This window comes from Colossoma macropomum, unplaced genomic scaffold (assembly GCF_904425465.1).
Source record: "Colossoma macropomum unplaced genomic scaffold, Colossoma_macropomum, whole genome shotgun sequence".
Lineage (NCBI taxonomy): Eukaryota > Metazoa > Chordata > Actinopteri > Characiformes > Serrasalmidae > Colossoma > Colossoma macropomum.
Window position 1 is genome coordinate 12,955,719 of NW_023494804.1, and position 19,129 is coordinate 12,974,847.

General features: G+C 39.7%; 2 protein-coding genes across 2 annotated transcripts; one reads left to right on the forward strand and one right to left on the reverse strand.

Moving 5' to 3' along the window:
• The first annotated feature begins 1,792 nt into the window (after positions 1 to 1,792).
• On the forward strand, positions 1,793 to 7,632 carry ckmt2a (creatine kinase, mitochondrial 2a (sarcomeric)). Its single transcript, XM_036594802.1, has 10 exons — positions 1,793 to 1,836; positions 2,881 to 3,066; positions 3,660 to 3,858; positions 3,998 to 4,093; positions 4,372 to 4,593; positions 4,848 to 4,933; positions 5,638 to 5,761; positions 5,866 to 6,000; positions 6,889 to 7,014; positions 7,125 to 7,632. The coding sequence occupies exons 2-10, from the start codon at positions 2,918 to 2,920 to the stop codon at positions 7,239 to 7,241; spliced, it is 1,254 nt and encodes a 417-aa protein (XP_036450695.1). The 5' UTR covers positions 1,793 to 1,836; positions 2,881 to 2,917; the 3' UTR covers positions 7,242 to 7,632.
• Positions 7,633 to 10,567: 2,935 nt separating this feature from the next.
• Positions 10,568 to 16,204, reverse strand: ube2l3a (ubiquitin-conjugating enzyme E2L 3a). The gene is made up of 4 exons (XM_036595421.1): positions 16,096 to 16,204; positions 13,813 to 13,908; positions 11,603 to 11,789; positions 10,568 to 11,445 (listed from the first exon to the last, which is right to left on the reverse strand). Exons 1-4 carry the CDS (start codon positions 16,120 to 16,122, stop codon positions 11,291 to 11,293), a joined length of 465 nt encoding a protein of 154 aa, XP_036451314.1. The 5' UTR covers positions 16,123 to 16,204; the 3' UTR covers positions 10,568 to 11,290.
• Between the last annotated feature and the right edge of the window lie 2,925 nt (positions 16,205 to 19,129).

The window sequence follows — 19,129 nt, forward strand, 5'->3', positions numbered from 1 at the left end:
CAAAACTTCTAATTATTGAGTTCAGGTGTTTCAGCCGCACCCATTGCTAACAGGTGGATAAAATTAAGCACATAGCCATGCAGTCTTAACAGACAAACACTGGCAGTAAAATGGGTCGTACTGATGAGCTCAGTGACTTTAAACATGGTCCTGTCATAAGATGCCACCTTTGCCACAAATTCGGGGGGCAGGGGGGTGTAAAGCCGCCGTCACTGCACTCTAGAGCAGTGGAAACATATTCTGTGGAGTGACAAATCACGCTTCTCTGTCTGTAGGTCTGATGAAGGAGTCTGGGTTTGGTAAATGCCAGGAGAACATTACCTGCCTCACTGCACTGTGCCAAGTGTAAAGTTTGATGGAGGAGTGTATTATTTGTGTAGAATTGTGTATTGTATTTTTAATTATTATTAATTCAGTTTTGAAATCCATCACACCACAGGGACACTCATCTTTTTGTGATGCATGAAGTTTTCAGACTTTAGCCAAATTTATCAGAAATATACCAAGAGATCTCACTGGCTATAGACTTTTCAAAGTTAGTCATTCTTTCTGTGAGTAATTCCAAAAGACCTTCTTGATTGTTCTTTTTCCATCACTGAAAAAAAACTGTATTGAACAATCAAAAGGTAAATTGTTTAAAATATTTAATATAATATGGAACAGAGGAAACAATTTTAACTCTTTACACTGATTCAAACTAAAAAAACAAAAATTGAAGTTGTTTCACATGCAAATAATACTTAAACATCTGTCAAGTCACTGGAGTGACATGCTGTTCATGGTGTTTTATACATACATACATACATCATCTAAACCACTTATCCTTCTGGGTCGCGGTGGGGTGCTGGAGCCTATCCCAGCTGTCATTGGGCGGAAGGCAGGATACACCCTGGACAGGTCGCCAGTCCATCGCAGGGCAGACAGACAGACATACATACATATACAATCACACACACACATTCACACCTAGGGGCAATTCAGCATTTCCAATTGGCCTGACTGCATGTCTTTGCACTGTGGAAGGAAACCAGAGTACCCGGAGGAAACCCACGCAGACACGGGGAGAACATGCAAACTCCACACAGAAATGACCCTGGTCGACCGGCTGGGAATCGAACCCAGGCCCTTCTTGCTGTGAGGCGACAGCGCTACCCACTGCGCCACCGTGCCACCCTATGGTGTTTTATGCAAAACTAAAAATTCAAAAAGAATAATTGTCATTTTTTGTGGGTTAATTGGAGAACATCACCATCAACTTTCTGTGGTTTACTTTTATTTTTAGATTTTCACATAACTTTTATGGCATCAAAAATGTGGGACAGCAACGGCCACTACAATGATATAATGACCCAGGTCCTAAATGCCCTTCCATTTCACCCTGCAATGCCACTTTCATATTGATTTCAAGCCTGGTGTCCTGACTGGCTTGGACATTCGGACTAATAATCCCTGATTGGTGTCTGCTGTAGTTAAGAGGACAATCTCAGGAAAGCAGTTACTTGAATACTGGAGCTGTTAAGGATTTCCACATCCCAGCTCATCAACATAGCTATGGCAAATAACATAGGAGAGACAAACCATGAAAAATAGGGAATATAGTTCACACAGATTGTGAACCTGCCAGAGTATGGGACCTTATATCCTCCATGTAGTGACAATGATACAAAAGCTCAAGGGCAAGATGGATGACAAACAAACTCAGGTCATGACCTGGCACTTAGAAGAGGATTGGCCAGCAGGGCAGGGTCTAATCCAATACAGAGCCAGCTCTTCTCACAGACTTGTGCTACTGCTGAGAGTATACTGGAGGCAGGAGCCACAGCGACATCTCCACAGGTATCTCTCTCTCTCACACGCTTATCTTTTTTATCTATGATTTTTTATCTATGATTTGAAATTCTATGATGAAATTCTTTACTGTAAACCAGGGTTCTTCAGTTACTGTTCTGGAGGGCTGGTTTCCAGCACAGTTTAGCAATTTCCTGCTCAAACTTTGATTTACTCATTTGTTAATTGCCAGGTGTAGTAAAAGTATTTGAGCAGAGAAATCACCAGACTGGCCTAGGCACCAGCCCTCCAGGAGCGGAACTGAAAAACCCTGCTATAAATGGCAATTGGCACAAATAGGACTTTCAAGAAGTGTAGTTAACAAAATGCATGACAAAAGATGTAATTTTCAATCACACTTAAGGCTTTTTAGGTTATAATTGTCTTTTTCAGCTTTGCTCTTCCCATTAGGGTACAATTTCTAAGAACTAATAATAATAATCCATGGGAACCAGGATCAGTGCTAGACCTTAAATCTGGGAAAAGCACTGACAAATCACCTCTTAAAGTCAATCACATAGCGCTCTCCATTCCACTTCTTAACGCAGATCTTAACGTGATGGAGTTTAACTTTTGGTTCCCCAGCAGAATGTCTCACCTGACCAGAAGGATTCTGAATGGACTTAATTCTCTCATTTTGGTGTGAGCTGGATCCAGTGCAGGGACATCCAAACAATTCACTTCTGGTCTTTAAAGGTTCTCAAACCTTTGATAGTTCACAAAGCTACCTCAGAGATTCTTTTCCACGCCATCCACATCTACATTTATAAGATATTGACACATTTTTGTATGCAATACCTCAAACTTGAAAGAGCAACCATCATTTAAACATACACCTTCCAAAGGTGACCTATGAACAAGATGGCCATCTTTGCTTAAGGACAAGTGTCATGCATCATTAGGTCATTTCCCAGCTCTATCACATGTCCCTTGACAACTAGATCTGCGTAAACTAAGTTTCATAAAATGCAGAAGGCACCGAAGGCCCATCAGGTCCATCAGTTGATCACCATATTTGTTTTTACATGGGCCTTCATTCTCTCTTCTCTTTAGCTGAACGAAGTTTGACTTGGATCAGAATACAGTTACGATGGCTAGCACCTTCACCAGGCTTCTGACAAGCCGGAACACCAGCCTGCTCCTGGCCAGTCTGGGTGCTGGCACCATAGCAGCTGGCTACCTCATGCGTGAAAATGCAAGGATTTCAGCTGCAGAAAAAAGGAAGCTGTACCCTCCCAGGTATCCACACATGATTTACGCCAGAGAAGGTGGTGAAGGTGGGACATATCTTTACTATGTCGTGTTAAGTGTCTGGTCTCTCACATATGCAATTGTTATTAAGCAGTATCTTATAGTTGTAGTACAACTACACTACAAGAATACTAAAAAGGAAATAGATCATTTTCTCCAGATGTAGTAGTCATGATCACCATTTAATTGAGTGTGGTGTCACACAGGAACTAAGTGAAAGGTGAAAGGGCAGGACTGTTAAACTTAAGTAGCTTAATGTGCAGACTTGCCAGGCGCCCTTTCTTCTTCACACAGGAAAGATCAAATTAGATCAGCTGTCGAGACATAAGCCTCTCCTCAGAGCTAACTTTGGACGGTCTGCTGTCATGTTTGTAACTGATACATTGCCAGGATGTGTGAGAGCATTGGCAACACTAAATTGTGCAAGAACATGACATTTCATTGCTGTCATTATGTACCTCTATTAGAGAGGTATTTGAATCCTGACCAGAAAGTATCAATTCATTCATCACTGTCCTAATCCTAATAGCCCTCGGCTGTAGTAAGGGACCCTAGCCTTTTCCTGCTCTTTTTTCCAACAGTGCTGACTACCCAGATCTTAGAAAGCACAACAACTGTATGGCCAGTGCTCTGACCCCAGCCATCTATGCCAAGCTAAGGGACAAGGTGACTCCGAACAACTGGACCCTTGACCAGTGCATCCAGACTGGTGTAGACAATCCTGGTCATCCCTTCATCAAGACAGTGGGTATGGTTGCTGGTGACGAGGAAAGCTATGAGGTAAAATTAAGTGAGATAGGATAACTAATGTGTTCATTGTTATTTAGAACCTCTTCTGAAGAAGGTATCATGCTTGTGGTCATTAGAAGACAGATCTTCAGCTCACTCCTCCCTTCTTTTTTTACTTATGATATTGCAGGTGTTTGCTGAGCTTTTTGATCCCGTGATCAAGGACAGACACAACGGCTATGACCCAAGGGCTATGAAGCATCCCACAGACCTGGACGCCTCCAAGGTTCCTGTCGTAATCTTTTATCTGTTAATGTCCTTGTGTGGAGTCACAGCATGGTTCCTTTGAATCAAGGGTGTCCAGTCTTATCCACAAAGGGTCAGTGTGGTTGCAGGTTTTCATTCCGATCAAGCAGGAGCATAATTAATTGTACTTTATTAATCATTTGGTCTCAGTTTGCAAACATTTGATCATGTGCACTCCTGCTTTGCATAAGACTGGACGCTCTTGTTCTAAGTTTTACTATGCAATCAAGTCAAGGTGTTCCCACCGGTTCCTTGTAGATCACCTCGGGCATGTTTGACGAGCGTTATGTCCTGTCATCTCGCGTGCGGACAGGCCGCAGCATCAGGGGCCTGAGCCTGCCTCCTGCCTGCACCCGCTCGGAACGTCGTGAGGTGGAGAGGGTGGTGGTCCAGGCCCTGTCTGGTCTGAAGGGAGACCTGACTGGCCGATACTACAGCTTGAGTGAAATGACCGATCTAGAGCAGCAGAGACTCATTGATGTGGGTACCATCTTAAAGAAACCTTCAGGGTTGCACTATTGCATGACTAAACTTTGTGATGGTGTAGGAATTCCAGTCATAGAGGGCCATAGTATCTGAATTGAGTTTGTTAGAAAACATTAGCACCATAGTCCATTGGTCTTTTATGGCTGGAATTGCCCATCCCAGGTACAAGAACTTTCAGGCAATTTGTTTTAGAATTGCCTCTATACACAGTGATTGTGGACTCTCCATTTCATGCTGCTGTGGTTCAGGAGCACTTCCTCTTTGACAAGCCAGTCTCACCTCTGCTCACTGCAGCTGGGATGGCCAGGGACTGGCCTGATGGCCGTGGTATCTGGTAAGGCAAAATGCAGACAGACTAGCCTATCCACTTCGTCCACAAGTCCAATGCTTTTCTTCTCCTGATCTTTGACTCCACAGTTATTTTCCTAACCTCAGCCTCTTGTTTCCTACCATCATGTTTTCTTCTTTCTTCCTTAGGACCACTTCTTGTCTTGCAAAACCTGTTTCTCCCTTTATTGACATGTGCATTCATAGCCTGTGACTTGTCTGATGCTAGAGGCATTTTGTAGAGTTCCAGAGAGTACTTTAGCATATGCTTACACCACAAAGTGTTGGTGTCTCTCTTTAAAGGGATAAAACTAGAATTTAATGTCATTTGTCGTGTTATGCATTATTCTGCATCATTCTCAGTACAGTACCTAGCACACACTATGCAAATACATCACACAATCATTTAGAACACTGTGGTGTAAAGCAGTTTACAACAGATGTAGAGATGGCTTAATTTTTCATTTTGTGTACCTTTAACTTATAACAGATGAAATGCAGATTTCTTACAAAAGTGAGGGGCAAAGACATCAGTGGGAGGCAATTGGAAGTAAAATGCATTCAGCTTGTGCACTGAATGCTCACAATCACTCATATAAAACAATAATCATATGCCTATTAATAAAGAATGAAATAAACCAGTAAATATATGGTCGGTAAAGGCCGTTCTCTGTTAATATTCTTTGGTAAAGGACTCCTGTCTTTCCAAAGGCACAACAATGATAAAAACTTCTTGATATGGATTAATGAGGAGGACCACACCCGCATCATCTCCATGGAGAAGGGTGGCAACATGAAGAGAGTGTTTGAGAGGTTCTGCAGAGGCCTCAAACAGGTATGACACTACCTCCCAACCTTAAAATGGCAATATGTTTCACCATGACCAAGTTATCTCAGTGCTTCTCGACTATTTATTCTGTCTTGCTTACTGATTTTTAGGTGGAGCACTTAATTCAGGAGAGGGGTTGGGAGTTCATGTGGAATGAACGGCTGGGTTACATCCTCACGTGCCCATCCAACCTGGGCACTGGCCTGAGGGCTGGAGTGCACGTCCGCCTACCAAAACTCAGCAAGGTGATCACTTCCAACAGACCAAATCTCTCATCTGACAAGTTCCTCTAATTTTGTAGCAATTTTATGGATTTATTGGTATTTATTGGTATGAGCTGCAGATAAAACACTAATATTTCTAAGAGGTTTATTTAATATTTTAACAAATGCTGTATTGTCATGAGAATTGCACATTCACGCAGATTTGAATGGTTTCGTAAGCTGGCAGTAATCAGTTACAAGCTAAACTTGTGCATTTGAACACAAAACACCATCACAGTTGAAATAGCAAATATATGTATATTGAATTATACTAATGCGTATAATGCATCTTTAACATGAGAATAATGTCATACAGTGCAAAAAGAGAACTGATGAAAAAGAAAAAAAGAAAAAGAAAAAAAACGATACATAAAAGAAACCAACAATATCGCCAGAAATGGTGAGAAGCTTACCCCAGATGTAGTTGATTAGTCACATTTGGTGTCCAAATTTTGCTGAATCATTTCTGTTAATACAGCCCTAATTCTTCCCTCAACCCACTTAAACCGCATCCAGAACTTCCTTAAGGTAAACTATGGCTATTGACGTCTATCGTTTGTTGCAAAGTTAGCCTTGTCGCCCAAGCTAAAGAAGCAACACTTGGGCACCAAACATGTCTTCGCTGATCAACTACATCTGGGGTAACTGGATAATCCTCGAGAACTGACAAACCTACATCAGTAAAGCACTCTTTAACTAAAACCTTTGGTGTCATATAAAACCAATACTGTCGGTTACTGGAGTTCTTAGTTCCTTATATTCAGTAATGATAACAAAATTTTATTTCAGTCAAACCCTCGTCCAACATGTCTCATACCTTTTGATATCTGCAGTATCAAAAGCAGCATAACATAGGGTTCCCCTCTGCAGGATCCTCGCTTCAACAAGATCCTGGATAACTTAAGGCTGCAGAAGCGTGGCACAGGAGGAGTGGACACTGCTGCTGTTGGCGACGTATTTGACATCTCAAACAATGATCGTCTGGGCAGATCTGAGGTAGGCTCACAATGGTCTTCAAATCCCCCCCTGGCAGAAATCCTCTTTCCAGCTGTGTACAACCAAAAATCGTCCTCCCTGGAGAATAACTCTACATCTTGTTTTCATAGGTGGAACTGGTGCAGTTGGTCATAGACGGTGTTAATTACCTAATCGAGTGTGAGAAGCGACTGGAGAAGGGCCAGGACATCAAGATTCCTGCCCCCCTTCCTCAATTCAGGAAGTGAGGTGTTGTCAAAAGCTGGTCCCAGTGCAGTGGATAGGCAGACAGACACTCCTTCCACCCAAATCTTATACAAACCTTTTTAAATCTTATCCAAACCTCAATAAAAAGAGTCCTAAAGCTACAATTGTCTTCTTTCTTTTTAACTACTAAGCTGAATAATGTTGTGAGTGCACAATTTTGGCTTTGCAAAATTGAACAAGCTAGAACGGACATTATTCATATCTTGAAACTGTTAGACTTATTTTGGTGCTATTGGTAGGCATCTGTAGACCCCTGTGTGGCTTTACCAACAGAGAACTACTCCCTACTGATCTCCTTTTAGAGCCCTTAAAGGGTTTATAGTAGTAACACTTGTCTAAGCTTCTAAGAGCCAACACATAGCGCGCGCCCCAAACCCCCCTTAACTACAGACTACAAACTCCCATCGATAGACAGCCTAATCCTGTGGGCCTAATTTGTCCCCCTAGAGCTGCTTAGTGACGTATATCTAATAATGCTAATCTTTGTTCTATACTTAAAGAAGTGGGTTAGGACTGGGCCGATGGCATCCAACATAGTGTCCAGCACTGAGTGTAGGTATGTATTCAGAATGTTTTTAGTGTATACTTTGTAGTGGCTGCAGATGGCACTAAAATAGAACAGTGTTTTTGGACTGAACCTTTTACCTTATTTGGCCAAGACAGTTTCATCCGCCTAACAACACAGCTAAAATGCATTAAACCTCAAACAAAATATATGCTGTAATAAAACACTGAGCTTATTCGTTCTCATATATATATTTATTATTTTATACCAGGCTTCCTATTCTCCTTTCCCCAAGCAATGCATTACTATAACACAGTTTTAAAAGAACAAGTGCGTATCGGTTTAGCTGTATAACAATATTCGCGTATATTTTAAAGAGCTGGATCATACAAAATACATGAGTCCCTTTGAAAATCTAATTTCATCTTTTGATTAGTTCAACAACACTGCAACAGATGGTCTGTAGTCATTTCTGACATTGAGTTAAAATGCCCCCTAATGGCAATGATGCTCAAACACTTCTGCAAAACCTAACCAAGTGTTTGCTGTACGAATGCACTCACTAACCAGACTCTGAGGAAGTTATGGGACTCATCATGGAATCAACCTCAAAGTAATATATTTAATCTGGTGAGATGGGGAATATGGGGAAAAAATCTAGAAGAAGCAATGAAATATCTGTTAAATGACTGTTGCTGAATGCTCTAATAAAAATCACAAAAATTTGAGTATATCAGAATCTAGTTTTAGATAATGTACATAGGAAGGTCAAACTGCAGCATTACTCTATCCTCAAATGAACACTGCTTTAATCAGCTCGTGGTGACTTTACTGTGGTGAAGTACAGTATTTGCTCACAGTATTCTTTCAGCACTGCAAATAGCTTTATAATAATTAGTAACTACTATAAACGTTGATAGCTCAACATTTTAACGTCCCTTCAAAGAAGGTACTTTCTATTAATATAGTGCCATTTCTTATAACATCATTGTTAGATATTCTTGAAAGAGTTCAATTTCCAGATAAGATCTCAAAACATGTTTCTAAGAGCTAGTTGTCTGAATTAGTCTCATCTAGTAGATACAGAAAATTTAAAAAAACTCAAATACGCAGTATTTTGTTTTATATCAACTGACAATATTCTCTTTAGGGGTGAGAAAGTAACTGATTCCTAGGCGTAAGATTTTTATATAGACTGCCTTTTCCTTACTGTAAAATAAACTCACAACATAAAGTCAGATCTCACAAATAGTTTGCAGTCACAAATAATTGTAAAAAAAAAAAAAAATCATAAAAGGCCGGAAACCTCTCCGTATGAATGCAACATTGTTTAACAACTACCTCAGCAAACTGCCTACATTCAAGTTCAAGTTACTACTTAATCAGCACCAGAAAAAAAATCATAACTTGGGCTACAGAAAATTGAAAATACAAAAATTGAGATGGATTAAGATGCATCGCGAATCATTTTATAACCACATCATGGCACCCTAAATTTAAATCCAATTGAGTTGCGAGATGCCTAGAGATTCCCACCCCTAACTGTCACGTTGTTGCATGAATCCAAACTGCTAAAACTATTCAGAATGAAATTGAAACAAATACGGCCAAGAGAATGATATAGAGCAGGGGTGCACAACTCCAGTTCTATAGGGCTGGTGTCCAGCAGAGTTTGGTGATTTACCTGCTCAAGCACACATGATTTTACTCATCTGTTAATTACCAGGTTTAATGGGTGTGTTTAAGCACAGAAACCTCCAAGCTGAGCTGGACACTGGCCCTCCAGGACTGCAGCTGCGCACCCCTGATCTAGAGCTTGACTGCCATCTTCAGTCAAGACTTGGTATCACCAGTTGAGATTTGTCTGCAATTAAGAAAAACTATTGTTCCTTTACTTTAAAAGACCTTTAAAACGATTTTCTAAAAATCTGAGTAGCCCACACACCTCATGGTCTAGCCAAATCACATGGTGGGTTTACCGCAGTCATGCATTCTTTCAATGTATTATTTTACTTTGCAAATCATTTAAAAATAAAATTTTAAATCAATTAAAACTGATCTTGGTCCCAGTTATCCTGTTTACCAATCTAATTAACGTCCAGTTGCAGCAGGTACTTTTTTGCTTTGCAAAAGTTTACAAAAAAAGTATACAAAGTTCCAAAGTTAAAGAACATTAGGTAAAATAAGCTCCTCACACAGAGAACTATGCAGAATGCAACACTTCTCTAATTCTTGGTTAAGCACCCAATTACCGTAATCACAGCACCAATCTGGCCAAGTAAGGACCACACCAGTCTCTTGGGATTCCTGTCCACTTTAGTCCACTCTACTAACTTTGTGATTCATGTCTGAGCACAACAAAACACTGATATTCCCACATTCCAGAAAGACAACAGTAGGGTGTCTGTATGTATCTGGTTCAAGAGACACTGGAATAGTTTGAAAGGCCAGCAAAATCACCAGACCTCAATCCCAATTTACAGCAGGTAAAATGCTGAAATGAACACATGAACTCTGGCTGAAATGTGCACCCAGTTCATGAAAGAGTGGGAAAAAATGAACAGCAACCATCTCAATATAATCCTTATATGACCAGATTTGCATTGTTAATATGGAAAGGAGACACATAACCAAGTTTTAAAAAAGTCCCCCCCAGTGAGTTTATAATCCAACTTTGTCAGATTTTAAACTAGTTTAAGGCAAACTACCGCCCAGTGCTTTGACAGGAAAATGTCTTGCAAATCATACTACCTCAAGTTTAAAAAAAATAAACAAAAAAAAAACTGTTACGTCAGACACAAGTGTTTTTTTTTTTTTCTTTTTTTATAACATCATAAACATTATATTGGTAACAGTGACTATGCTGCAGTTTTGAATATTGGATGAGATACAAACATAGGTTATGGAGAACATAACACCTTGTTCCACAGAATACAGTGCAACCTAAGCAAAAACAAAATAATAAAAAGAAATATAAAAGAAACGTCTGCCACACACCTTCAGGACCTTGATGCATTAATTGTTGCCTATCAATTAGTTATTTGATTTTCAACACAGACTTGTGTGGAAGGGAAAGACAGTGAAAGGACATATAATATAATCAAGTTCACCATAGTACTCTGCTCCGAAACAGTCGAGATTCATTGCACAGCAGGTTGCGTGACCATATCTCTGTGCAAATTAAGAACAAATTAAAAGTAAAAGCAGTCACCCCCACCCCACCCCCACGGTCCAATTCTTGATGTTTTTTTTAAATCAAGTTCCCATTTACGCTTATATTTGGATCACATTTTCTTTATACACTATAGAAAAATCAGCCATCCAGTTGGCACCCAGAGGGCAAGCAGACTGATTCAGAAAAGTCCTGTACCAATGTTGAAATGCTTTTGGGATGCTCTGCTCCAAGCTCTGAGAGGGTGTTGTGGGTTTGAGTGTGAGGGCAGGTTGGGAGGGTACAGGTAGAGGCAGAGGTTTATAGATTTGGAGGGGTGGACAAAGGAGAGAGTGGGAGTCACTCTTGTGTTATCAGTCCACTGGTCGCTTTTCCCCATGTTTCTTTGTAAACTCTTCTGCGTTCTTAAAGAACTTTTTACGGTCTTTTGAGTATTCCTCTGCTAAGTCAGCCCTCAGCGGGTGCTCTGGTTGAGGGTCGTTGACAAGGGCGATGAGAGACTGGATTACTAATTAGGGGAAAAAAAGGAAAAGAAAAAAGAACACAACATGTTGTTGGATGAAACACTTTGACACTTGTCACCTGACGGTCAAATAGAGTCAAACAGTGTTTAAAATTTTTTGTTTTTTATAAATGCTGAAGGGTGATGTGGCTGGACACTGTACCTTGGTCAGTTTTGGTTGCTGGTTTCCAGTTTTCTGCACTTATAACGGGCAGGCAGACCTGGCCTTTCTCGTCAATGTTTGGGTGGTAGATCTTTGTTTTGAAGGTGATCTTGGGAGGCTTAAACGGATACTCAGCAGGGAATATGATCTCAATCCGGAATGCACCTTTATCGTATGGAGGGTTGTCCTGCAATACATAAACAGGCATTCATTTTTCAACCATTTTATTTGCTTTCACAGTATTTGTGACGTTGCACCATTCTTCGAGGGCAATACATTCCACACAATTCTTCTCAAATATAGGACATATTCCACTTCCAATTTTGAACCAGTGTTACTGTCTGACCAATTTTGTGAGAAATAAACATCTTCTTGCACAACTGCTTTGTGGCCATTTTTTCGATGCGCAAAAAATTGTTCCAAATATTTTGCATTTGTGTGTTTATTCGTGTCACACTCTGTGTGTAAAATTAAACATTAGGTGACACTGAACAGCCAACAGAGCTTTCATTTCTGAATCATGAACAAAATCCATTCTTGCAACTTTTTCTCACTTAAAAACTGAAAACAAGACCGCAGGAATAAAAAATGTCACCAAAACATTCCTATTTGCTGCTGCATTACATTATACTAGAAGCTAATACATTACTTAACTTTCCCAGCAATGTGTTTGCTTCTTTTCACACATGAGCCCTCCTGGAATTTTCTGGGATTGTTCTAGGCCAGTTTTATCAGAACTTATCAGAACAGAGGCTTGACAGGATGCACCCAGATACCTAGGCCCAATCCCATTGCGCCCCTTGTCCCTACCACTTAGGGCTAGAAATTTTTGTTGAGATAGAGTGATGGGATGAAGAATTAGGGCTACATGGCCCTCCAAACAGAGGTTTCTCAGAGGCACACTCCAAACAGAGTGTTCTGACAAAAAAGGACAACTGGTAGGATGGCTGCTCAAGCGTCTAAAAAAATACACAAATGTGAGTATTTTCTCTGTTTTAAAATTATGATAATCGTTGTATTATCTTACTTTAATGTCATGTTAATGTATTATGGTCCTTTTCTTTATAATAAGCATGAAAAATTTGCTAGTATTATGCCAAAGTCTCGGTAGCTAGCTATTCTCACCGAAGAATTAGGGGTAGTGGTAGTCACATTCTGCCCTCTTCGAAGGCCAATCATTTCCTAAATTTATCTAAAAACCAGCAGCGAGTTCGCTGAACTTTACCATCCTCTGCTATCATTGCAGACTGACAGGGTCGCCTACAGAGCAGCGCTAGTAGCCTGTTAATAAAGTAATGTTCTTTTTATTTGAGGGTTGTCCCATTTCACCAAGGAAGATTTCAACCACTACCCCCTGTAATGTAGTTTCAAGGGGCAAGGTCTACAACACACAGTAAAACAAAAGTATCTGAATAACAACAAAGGTACAAAATCACACTCAACATTCATCTAGCCCTCAGCTATTGTACAGCATGGTCAGCTGTAGTTTTGATTCAGAAATGACTAGCTGGAGCTTTAAACAAATAGCAGTAAGGGCATAAACATGAGAGGCACTGGTCAAAAAACAGTTAAATGATAATAGTTCCCTGTAATCAGATTCCAGAGGAAATTATTACAGACAATTTGCGTTCATGTTATTCCCAATTCGGTATAAACTGAAGCCTGGGGAAAGCTTTGGGCATAGCTATTGGCTTTATTGTTTTAAAGGTAATATAGTTAAAGTGAGGTTGGGACAGTACAACTATTCCCCCCCCATGTCCTTACAGTCCTGAAAAAGAGATTCATTAAGAGACTTAAGTGGCACAGAAATGTGGTAATTGATGTGCTTCTGATATTTTTACCCTTCTGAAAAATGAATCAATGTAAAAATCAAATGACTCAACACAAAACATACATTAAAGGCATTTAATTTTACTGTCGTTGGACAAGTACGATGAGGCTCTGTGTGTAGTGCCCCACCAAAACTATGCCACGCAAACCACTTATAAAACCACTACCAATACTTATAAAACCACCACTGCACTGCATCGAGACATGGCGCAATACTGGTGTACTGACACAGATAATCCACCATCAAAGTGATGAATAAAACATATATATTAAAGACTACTGCAATGTATGCTTGAACAGTTTGCAAAATCTCCACCAACAAAATCTTCAGCACGAAATCCAACAAAGACAATAACGAGATGGTACTTTATAATACTTACAGGAACGATAAGCCCTTGCCAAGTCAAAATGTTTGACTCGTCAACTTGGATGTTGCGGAAATTTTTCATTCCAGACTTGCGGATTTCATCAAGTTCCTGTAAAACAAAGCACATATGTATGAGATCCAATTCTCAACACTCTTACAGTGGCCATTGCTTATACTGGAATAATACCTGTTTAGATCACTATCATACTGAAATACAAACACAATTTAAATGGCTTTAAATGGACAGGATTAAGCTTCAGCTTCACAAAACCTAACTAATGCAACAATGTTTATCTTGTTTTATAATAGTGGTTAACAACTTTCTCTGTTAACCTATGCTATGATTAATATGTGTGCACATAAAGGATGACTTTTATGGCAAACATGCAATTGGAAAGTGGAAAACGTCTAGTGGCTTGTTTATAATGAAGAAAAAAAAAATCATGCCATGTAAGTATATAGAAGGTAAAGCACTTATCCAGGTTAAAAAAAAGGAATGGTGATGCCACTGCCATCATGTCACCATTCATTAGAGTAATGTCTGCTTAATGATATTTACAAAAACAATGCTGATGTAGCCTAGTAAAAAGTGAAAATGCTGGGTTAGATCAAACTAAGCTTAAAGTTAGCTGGCTAATGACTTAATCCTAAAAGCACACACCGAAATTGATCAAAGTGTTGCCAGTAACAAACAGCGATGGATCTACCTTTCCACTGCTAGATGGTGACAAACGTGAATAACAATGAGAGCCATCTGTTGCATCAACCAGCCACCCACATTTAAAGTCATTTAAACTCGTAAGTATGTCCCAAGCTGAATGTAATGACACAATCAACAAAATTACGCCTGAAAATGTACTGGCCAGAATTCGTCTTCCACGTTGTTGTACAGTCCTTACACTCTAATAAAAACAGAGACACTGACAACGAATAAGCAACGTACATAGCACCTAAGACTTTCCAGTAATATACAGCGTGTCTCGGAGAGGATTATCCAAGTCTGCATAAACCAAAGTCTCGCCAACAAGGTTGTGAAACTTCACAACTTAATTTTATATTTTGTTGAACTTGTTAATACAAAACTACTAGGTTAACACCCTGACAAACACCGACAGCTGACTTCCTGTTACTCACCAACATTCTAAATGTAGACTAGCTAACTTACAACAAAACGGCACCAAGTAACAAAACCGACTATATAAAGGAGTTTGGCAAGCTTGTAATCTCATGTTACAAGCTGAGTACATTATATATTGTGGATTGAGCTAACATAACTAACATTTTTGTCTCGTATCTCGAAGCCAACAAGCGACAAATTTGCTCCCTGGCCATTTGGGTCATTAGCGAGCTAACGCTAACTGTAGTAGCTAGCTAGCCCAACAGTTTTTTCCTTCCCCCAAACTAATTCAGACAGTTTCGGTTAAGCGGCTTAACAATTCCGTTTCAACTAAACTAAATCAATATAATTAAAAAAGCGCGAAAACGGGATGTACTGGACACCTCAATGGAGTCCAAATGTCGTTCCCGGCACATTTGCTCTTTTTTTGCCGGGACTTCTTTCATCTGCGATAGCGGGCGGCTGTTTTCCCTAGCTGGCTGCTAACCTGCTAACCGGCTAAGCAGATCTGCTAGCCAGGCAGCTGTTCTAAAAGTTAGCACTTTAATTTACTTAGCTAGGCGAACAGATGTATTAAAACTTACCTATTTGCAATCATACCGAATATAAAAAACAGTAGCTATACTCAATACTAGTTATAATACTTCTCTTCACTCCTGTGTCTATGGCATCAGACTTAACCATTGAGTATGTAGCTAGTTTCTTTACTGACATTACGATTAATGACTTTAAAATGTACATATTTAAACATGTGTACAACATTAGGGCCATTACATTTCAGAGACGCGGGCAGTTTTATTAAAAAGACGAGTCAGACATGACAGCCAAGGGAAATACGGGCTACTTCAGCGCAGACTAAGTGTCGTTGCCGGTTCATCTTGTCCTTTTTACCGGGGACCTTTGCAAGCATAACGTTCATCTGTGATAGTGGGCGGCCGTTTTGGCTGGCTGCTAACCTGCTAACTGGCTAACCGCTAACTACCATTAGAATCCCGCTATGATAAGGCTAGCCCGCTCGCTAGCTTCTCCATTATTATATTTCTTTGTCGTAAACAGAAGCTGGTGAAAACCTTCTCTTTTAAATTCGCAGTATCTCCCTGCCTGTCGTGCTGTACAGCTGAACGGGTTAGACGCGCCGCGTTTCTCATCCCATCGTTTCTGTCAGATCGGGATATTTACCTTATGCAGCCTCCTGCTTGCCGCCATCTTGGACTCGCTGCCTGATTACCCACAATCCAGCGGTGGAGTCGCTCACAGACGCGGTGAGTCTTCTGGAAAAAGCCTGACTGAGCCTGTGAGTCAGCACGGCTTACATTCACATACAGGGCTAGAGAAGAAACGGCAAACTGCAACAGCATGACATAACAAGATATGCACTCACTGGCCGCTTTATTTGTTAGACTAACCGTATCTGCGCTCATTGTGCATTGTATAAGTTCCAGTTATCATGTAGGTGGACTGTAGTTCTGCAGTTACAGACTGTAGTCCACACGTTTCCCTGCGTCATTATTTAGCTTTTCATTAATGATGACAGGCGTCCGAAGCCCCTAAGGTAACATGCTGATTATTATTTAATAAGTAACAAATTAATATATTAAGGCCACGAGTTATTATATTTAACGCACTACTATACTGAGGAGACGAGTTGAGAAACTCGTGGCCAGGCCTTATTAAAAAAATAATCACCATGTCACCTTAGGGGCTCTTTAGAGGCGGGTATTATTCGAGGGGTGGATCATTCTCTTTAATTTAATATTTCAAGTATTCAGGTAATATAACATTTCAAGGTTTACTAGAAGTGTATTATAGCAAAATGTTAATTAAAAATAAAAATGAAGCTGTTCTCTGGCCCAGAAATTTGTTGAGATTTTCTAATAATATCCCTTTTAGTGACTGAACTTAAGAAGGTGTATACAATCATGAAATACATTCTTGAAGATTTTCTAGAAAGCAGGTCTCCTGAAAAGAATGGATGCCGTAATAAAGGCAAGGTGGACGCACTAAATATTGAACATTTTGATATGTTTCATTGTTTCTGTGTAATTTTCAGTTAAAAAAATAATAAATGTTCTATTTTACTGAAAAATAAATGAAGTGTCTTCTCTGACTATTGCACACTACTCTACCACAGGGCCTACATTGTGTGTTAGTATTTTACTATTAGGAAAAACTGTACTCTGTAGGCCTATTATAGGCCTAATAATCTGCCGTCATTCCTGGGAGATGGAACTGAATTTCTGTGAAATTCACAGATTGACCTCTTGAAAAACAGACTGACGTTTTTGCCATTTTGTGTGCAGATATCTAATGCCAAAACATTTCTTTCCTCTCTTCTTTCTTATTTTGTTGTTTTCAGAGGTGATATTGGAATACTTATGCATGTTACTGCTTTGCTTTATTTGTATGGTACTTCACAAAATTTGCAAATAGAACACGTATAAACAAAAAGAGCAAAAAAGCGAAGCTACACGAAAACAACAGAAAGTGTAACAGTGCTTCTTGTTGTTAGGTTTAATTAAGCATGTTTTTTTGTGAAATTATTTTTTTAATTGTACATCTTACAGTCTATCCATCAGTTCCATTCACACCTTCATTAAGTTTCATTAGGTCGTATTGTGATATCCTTTCATTTGTGCCAACATGTGAATCTTAAAGTGGATTTTAATGGACAAGGTTAGGGTGGATTTTATAGCCAATGGTTTCAGTCTTTTCAGTACTTGCGTAACCTGTCAGTCTCTTCTACCACCGGTTTGTCCAGTTAAGTAACATTTATTGATGACAGTCATGTAGAAGAGACCTTTGCCTTAATTCACAATAAGTTTGCTTAACACCTATGTTACAACCACTGTGGTTGTGCCACTTTTCCCCCTATTTATAGGCCACACATATTTGATACTCCAGTTTCTAACTATCATAAAATTCTCCTTTCTTCGCAGGGGTGTGGCATTGTAATAGATGGAAAACAACAGTTTTGTCCAGCAGGTGGTGGTAAGGACACTTTCTAGTTGTTATAGCAAATAGACAAATTCTTGAGATGACTCTTCGCACATAATTATTGCTTCCGCACTGGCCACAGCAAAATTACAAAATTCCCTTGTATGATCAACAAAGTATAACTAACATTGAATTTGAGCATAGCTTTATGCTCACTAAAGCCTTGGAGAACATAACTATTATTATCATCTTGCACTAGAAACTGCATATATTTCTCACATAGCTTACAGTTTGTAGGTAAAAGTTTGGGTGCCCCTGGTCAAATGTTTTGTTGATTTTCTCCATGAAAATAATTACACATCCACTACAAAGAACACACTTTTTAATGGACAATTACTATTTATTTGCTAAATTTAACACATTGGAAAAACACAAAAATTGCTGTAGTTTTGAAAGTGAAATAGTTTCCCATTCTTGCCTGATGTAGGATTTCAGCTCAACAGTTTGGGGTCTCCTTTGTCGTATTTTTTGTTACATAATATGGCAAATATTTTCAGTGGGTTACAGATATGGACAGCAGGCAGGCCAGTTTAACACCCAGAATCTGTTACTACAGAGCCATGCTGTGGTAATACATGCAGAATGTGGTTTGGCATTGTCATGCTGGAATAAGGAAGGCCTTCCCTGACAAAGACGTCATCAGGATGGCAGCATATATTGCTGCAAAACCTGTATATATATTGTTCAGCATTAATGGTGCCTTCACAGATGTGCAAATCTCTCATGCCATGTGCATTAATGCACTCCCATACTATCACAGATGCTGGCTTTTGAACTGTGCACAAGCTAGTTGGTCCCTCTCCTCTTTAGCCATGAGGACATGGCGTCCGCGATTTCCAAAAAGAATTTCAAATTTTGGTTTGTCGAACCATAGGACACTTTTCCATTTCACCTCAGGCCCAGAGAAGGCGGCATTTTTGGGTCCTGTTTCTTCTTTGCGTGGTAAAGTTTTAACTTCAATTTGTAAGTGCAGTGACAAACTGTCTTCACAGACAGTGGTTTTCGGAAATGTTCCTGAGCCCATGCAGTGATTTCCACCACAGAATCGTGTCTGTTTTTAATGCAGTGCCAACTGGGGGCTTTAAGATTGTGGCCAGCCAATACTGGTCTTCAGCCTTGTCCCTTACATACAGAGATTTCTCCAGATTCTCTTAACCTTTTAATAATTTTATGTACCATAGATGATGAAATCCTCAAGTTCTTTGCTATTTTACAGTGA

What these genes read in the sequence shown, in the direction of transcription:
- ube2l3a (XM_036595421.1), bottom strand. Translation starts at nt 16,122, where the DNA reads ATGGCGGCAAGCAGGAGGCTGCATAAG. An exon ending in CAAGCAGGAGGCTGCATAAG is followed by an intron (nt 13,909 to 16,095) that starts GTAAATATCCCG and finishes TTTGTTTTACAG; the next exon opens with GAACTTGATGAAATCCGCAA. An exon ending in AGCAACCAAAACTGACCAAG is followed by an intron (nt 11,446 to 11,602) that starts GTACAGTGTCCA and finishes TCCCCTAATTAG; the next exon opens with TAATCCAGTCTCTCATCGCC.
- ckmt2a (XM_036594802.1), top strand. Translation starts at nt 2,918, where the DNA reads ATGGCTAGCACCTTCACCAGGCTTCTGACAAGCCGGAACACCAGCCTG. An exon ending in AGGAAGCTGTACCCTCCCAG is followed by an intron (nt 3,067 to 3,659) that starts GTATCCACACAT and finishes TTTTTCCAACAG; the next exon opens with TGCTGACTACCCAGATCTTA. An exon ending in CCTGATGGCCGTGGTATCTG is followed by an intron (nt 4,934 to 5,637) that starts GTAAGGCAAAAT and finishes GTCTTTCCAAAG; the next exon opens with GCACAACAATGATAAAAACT.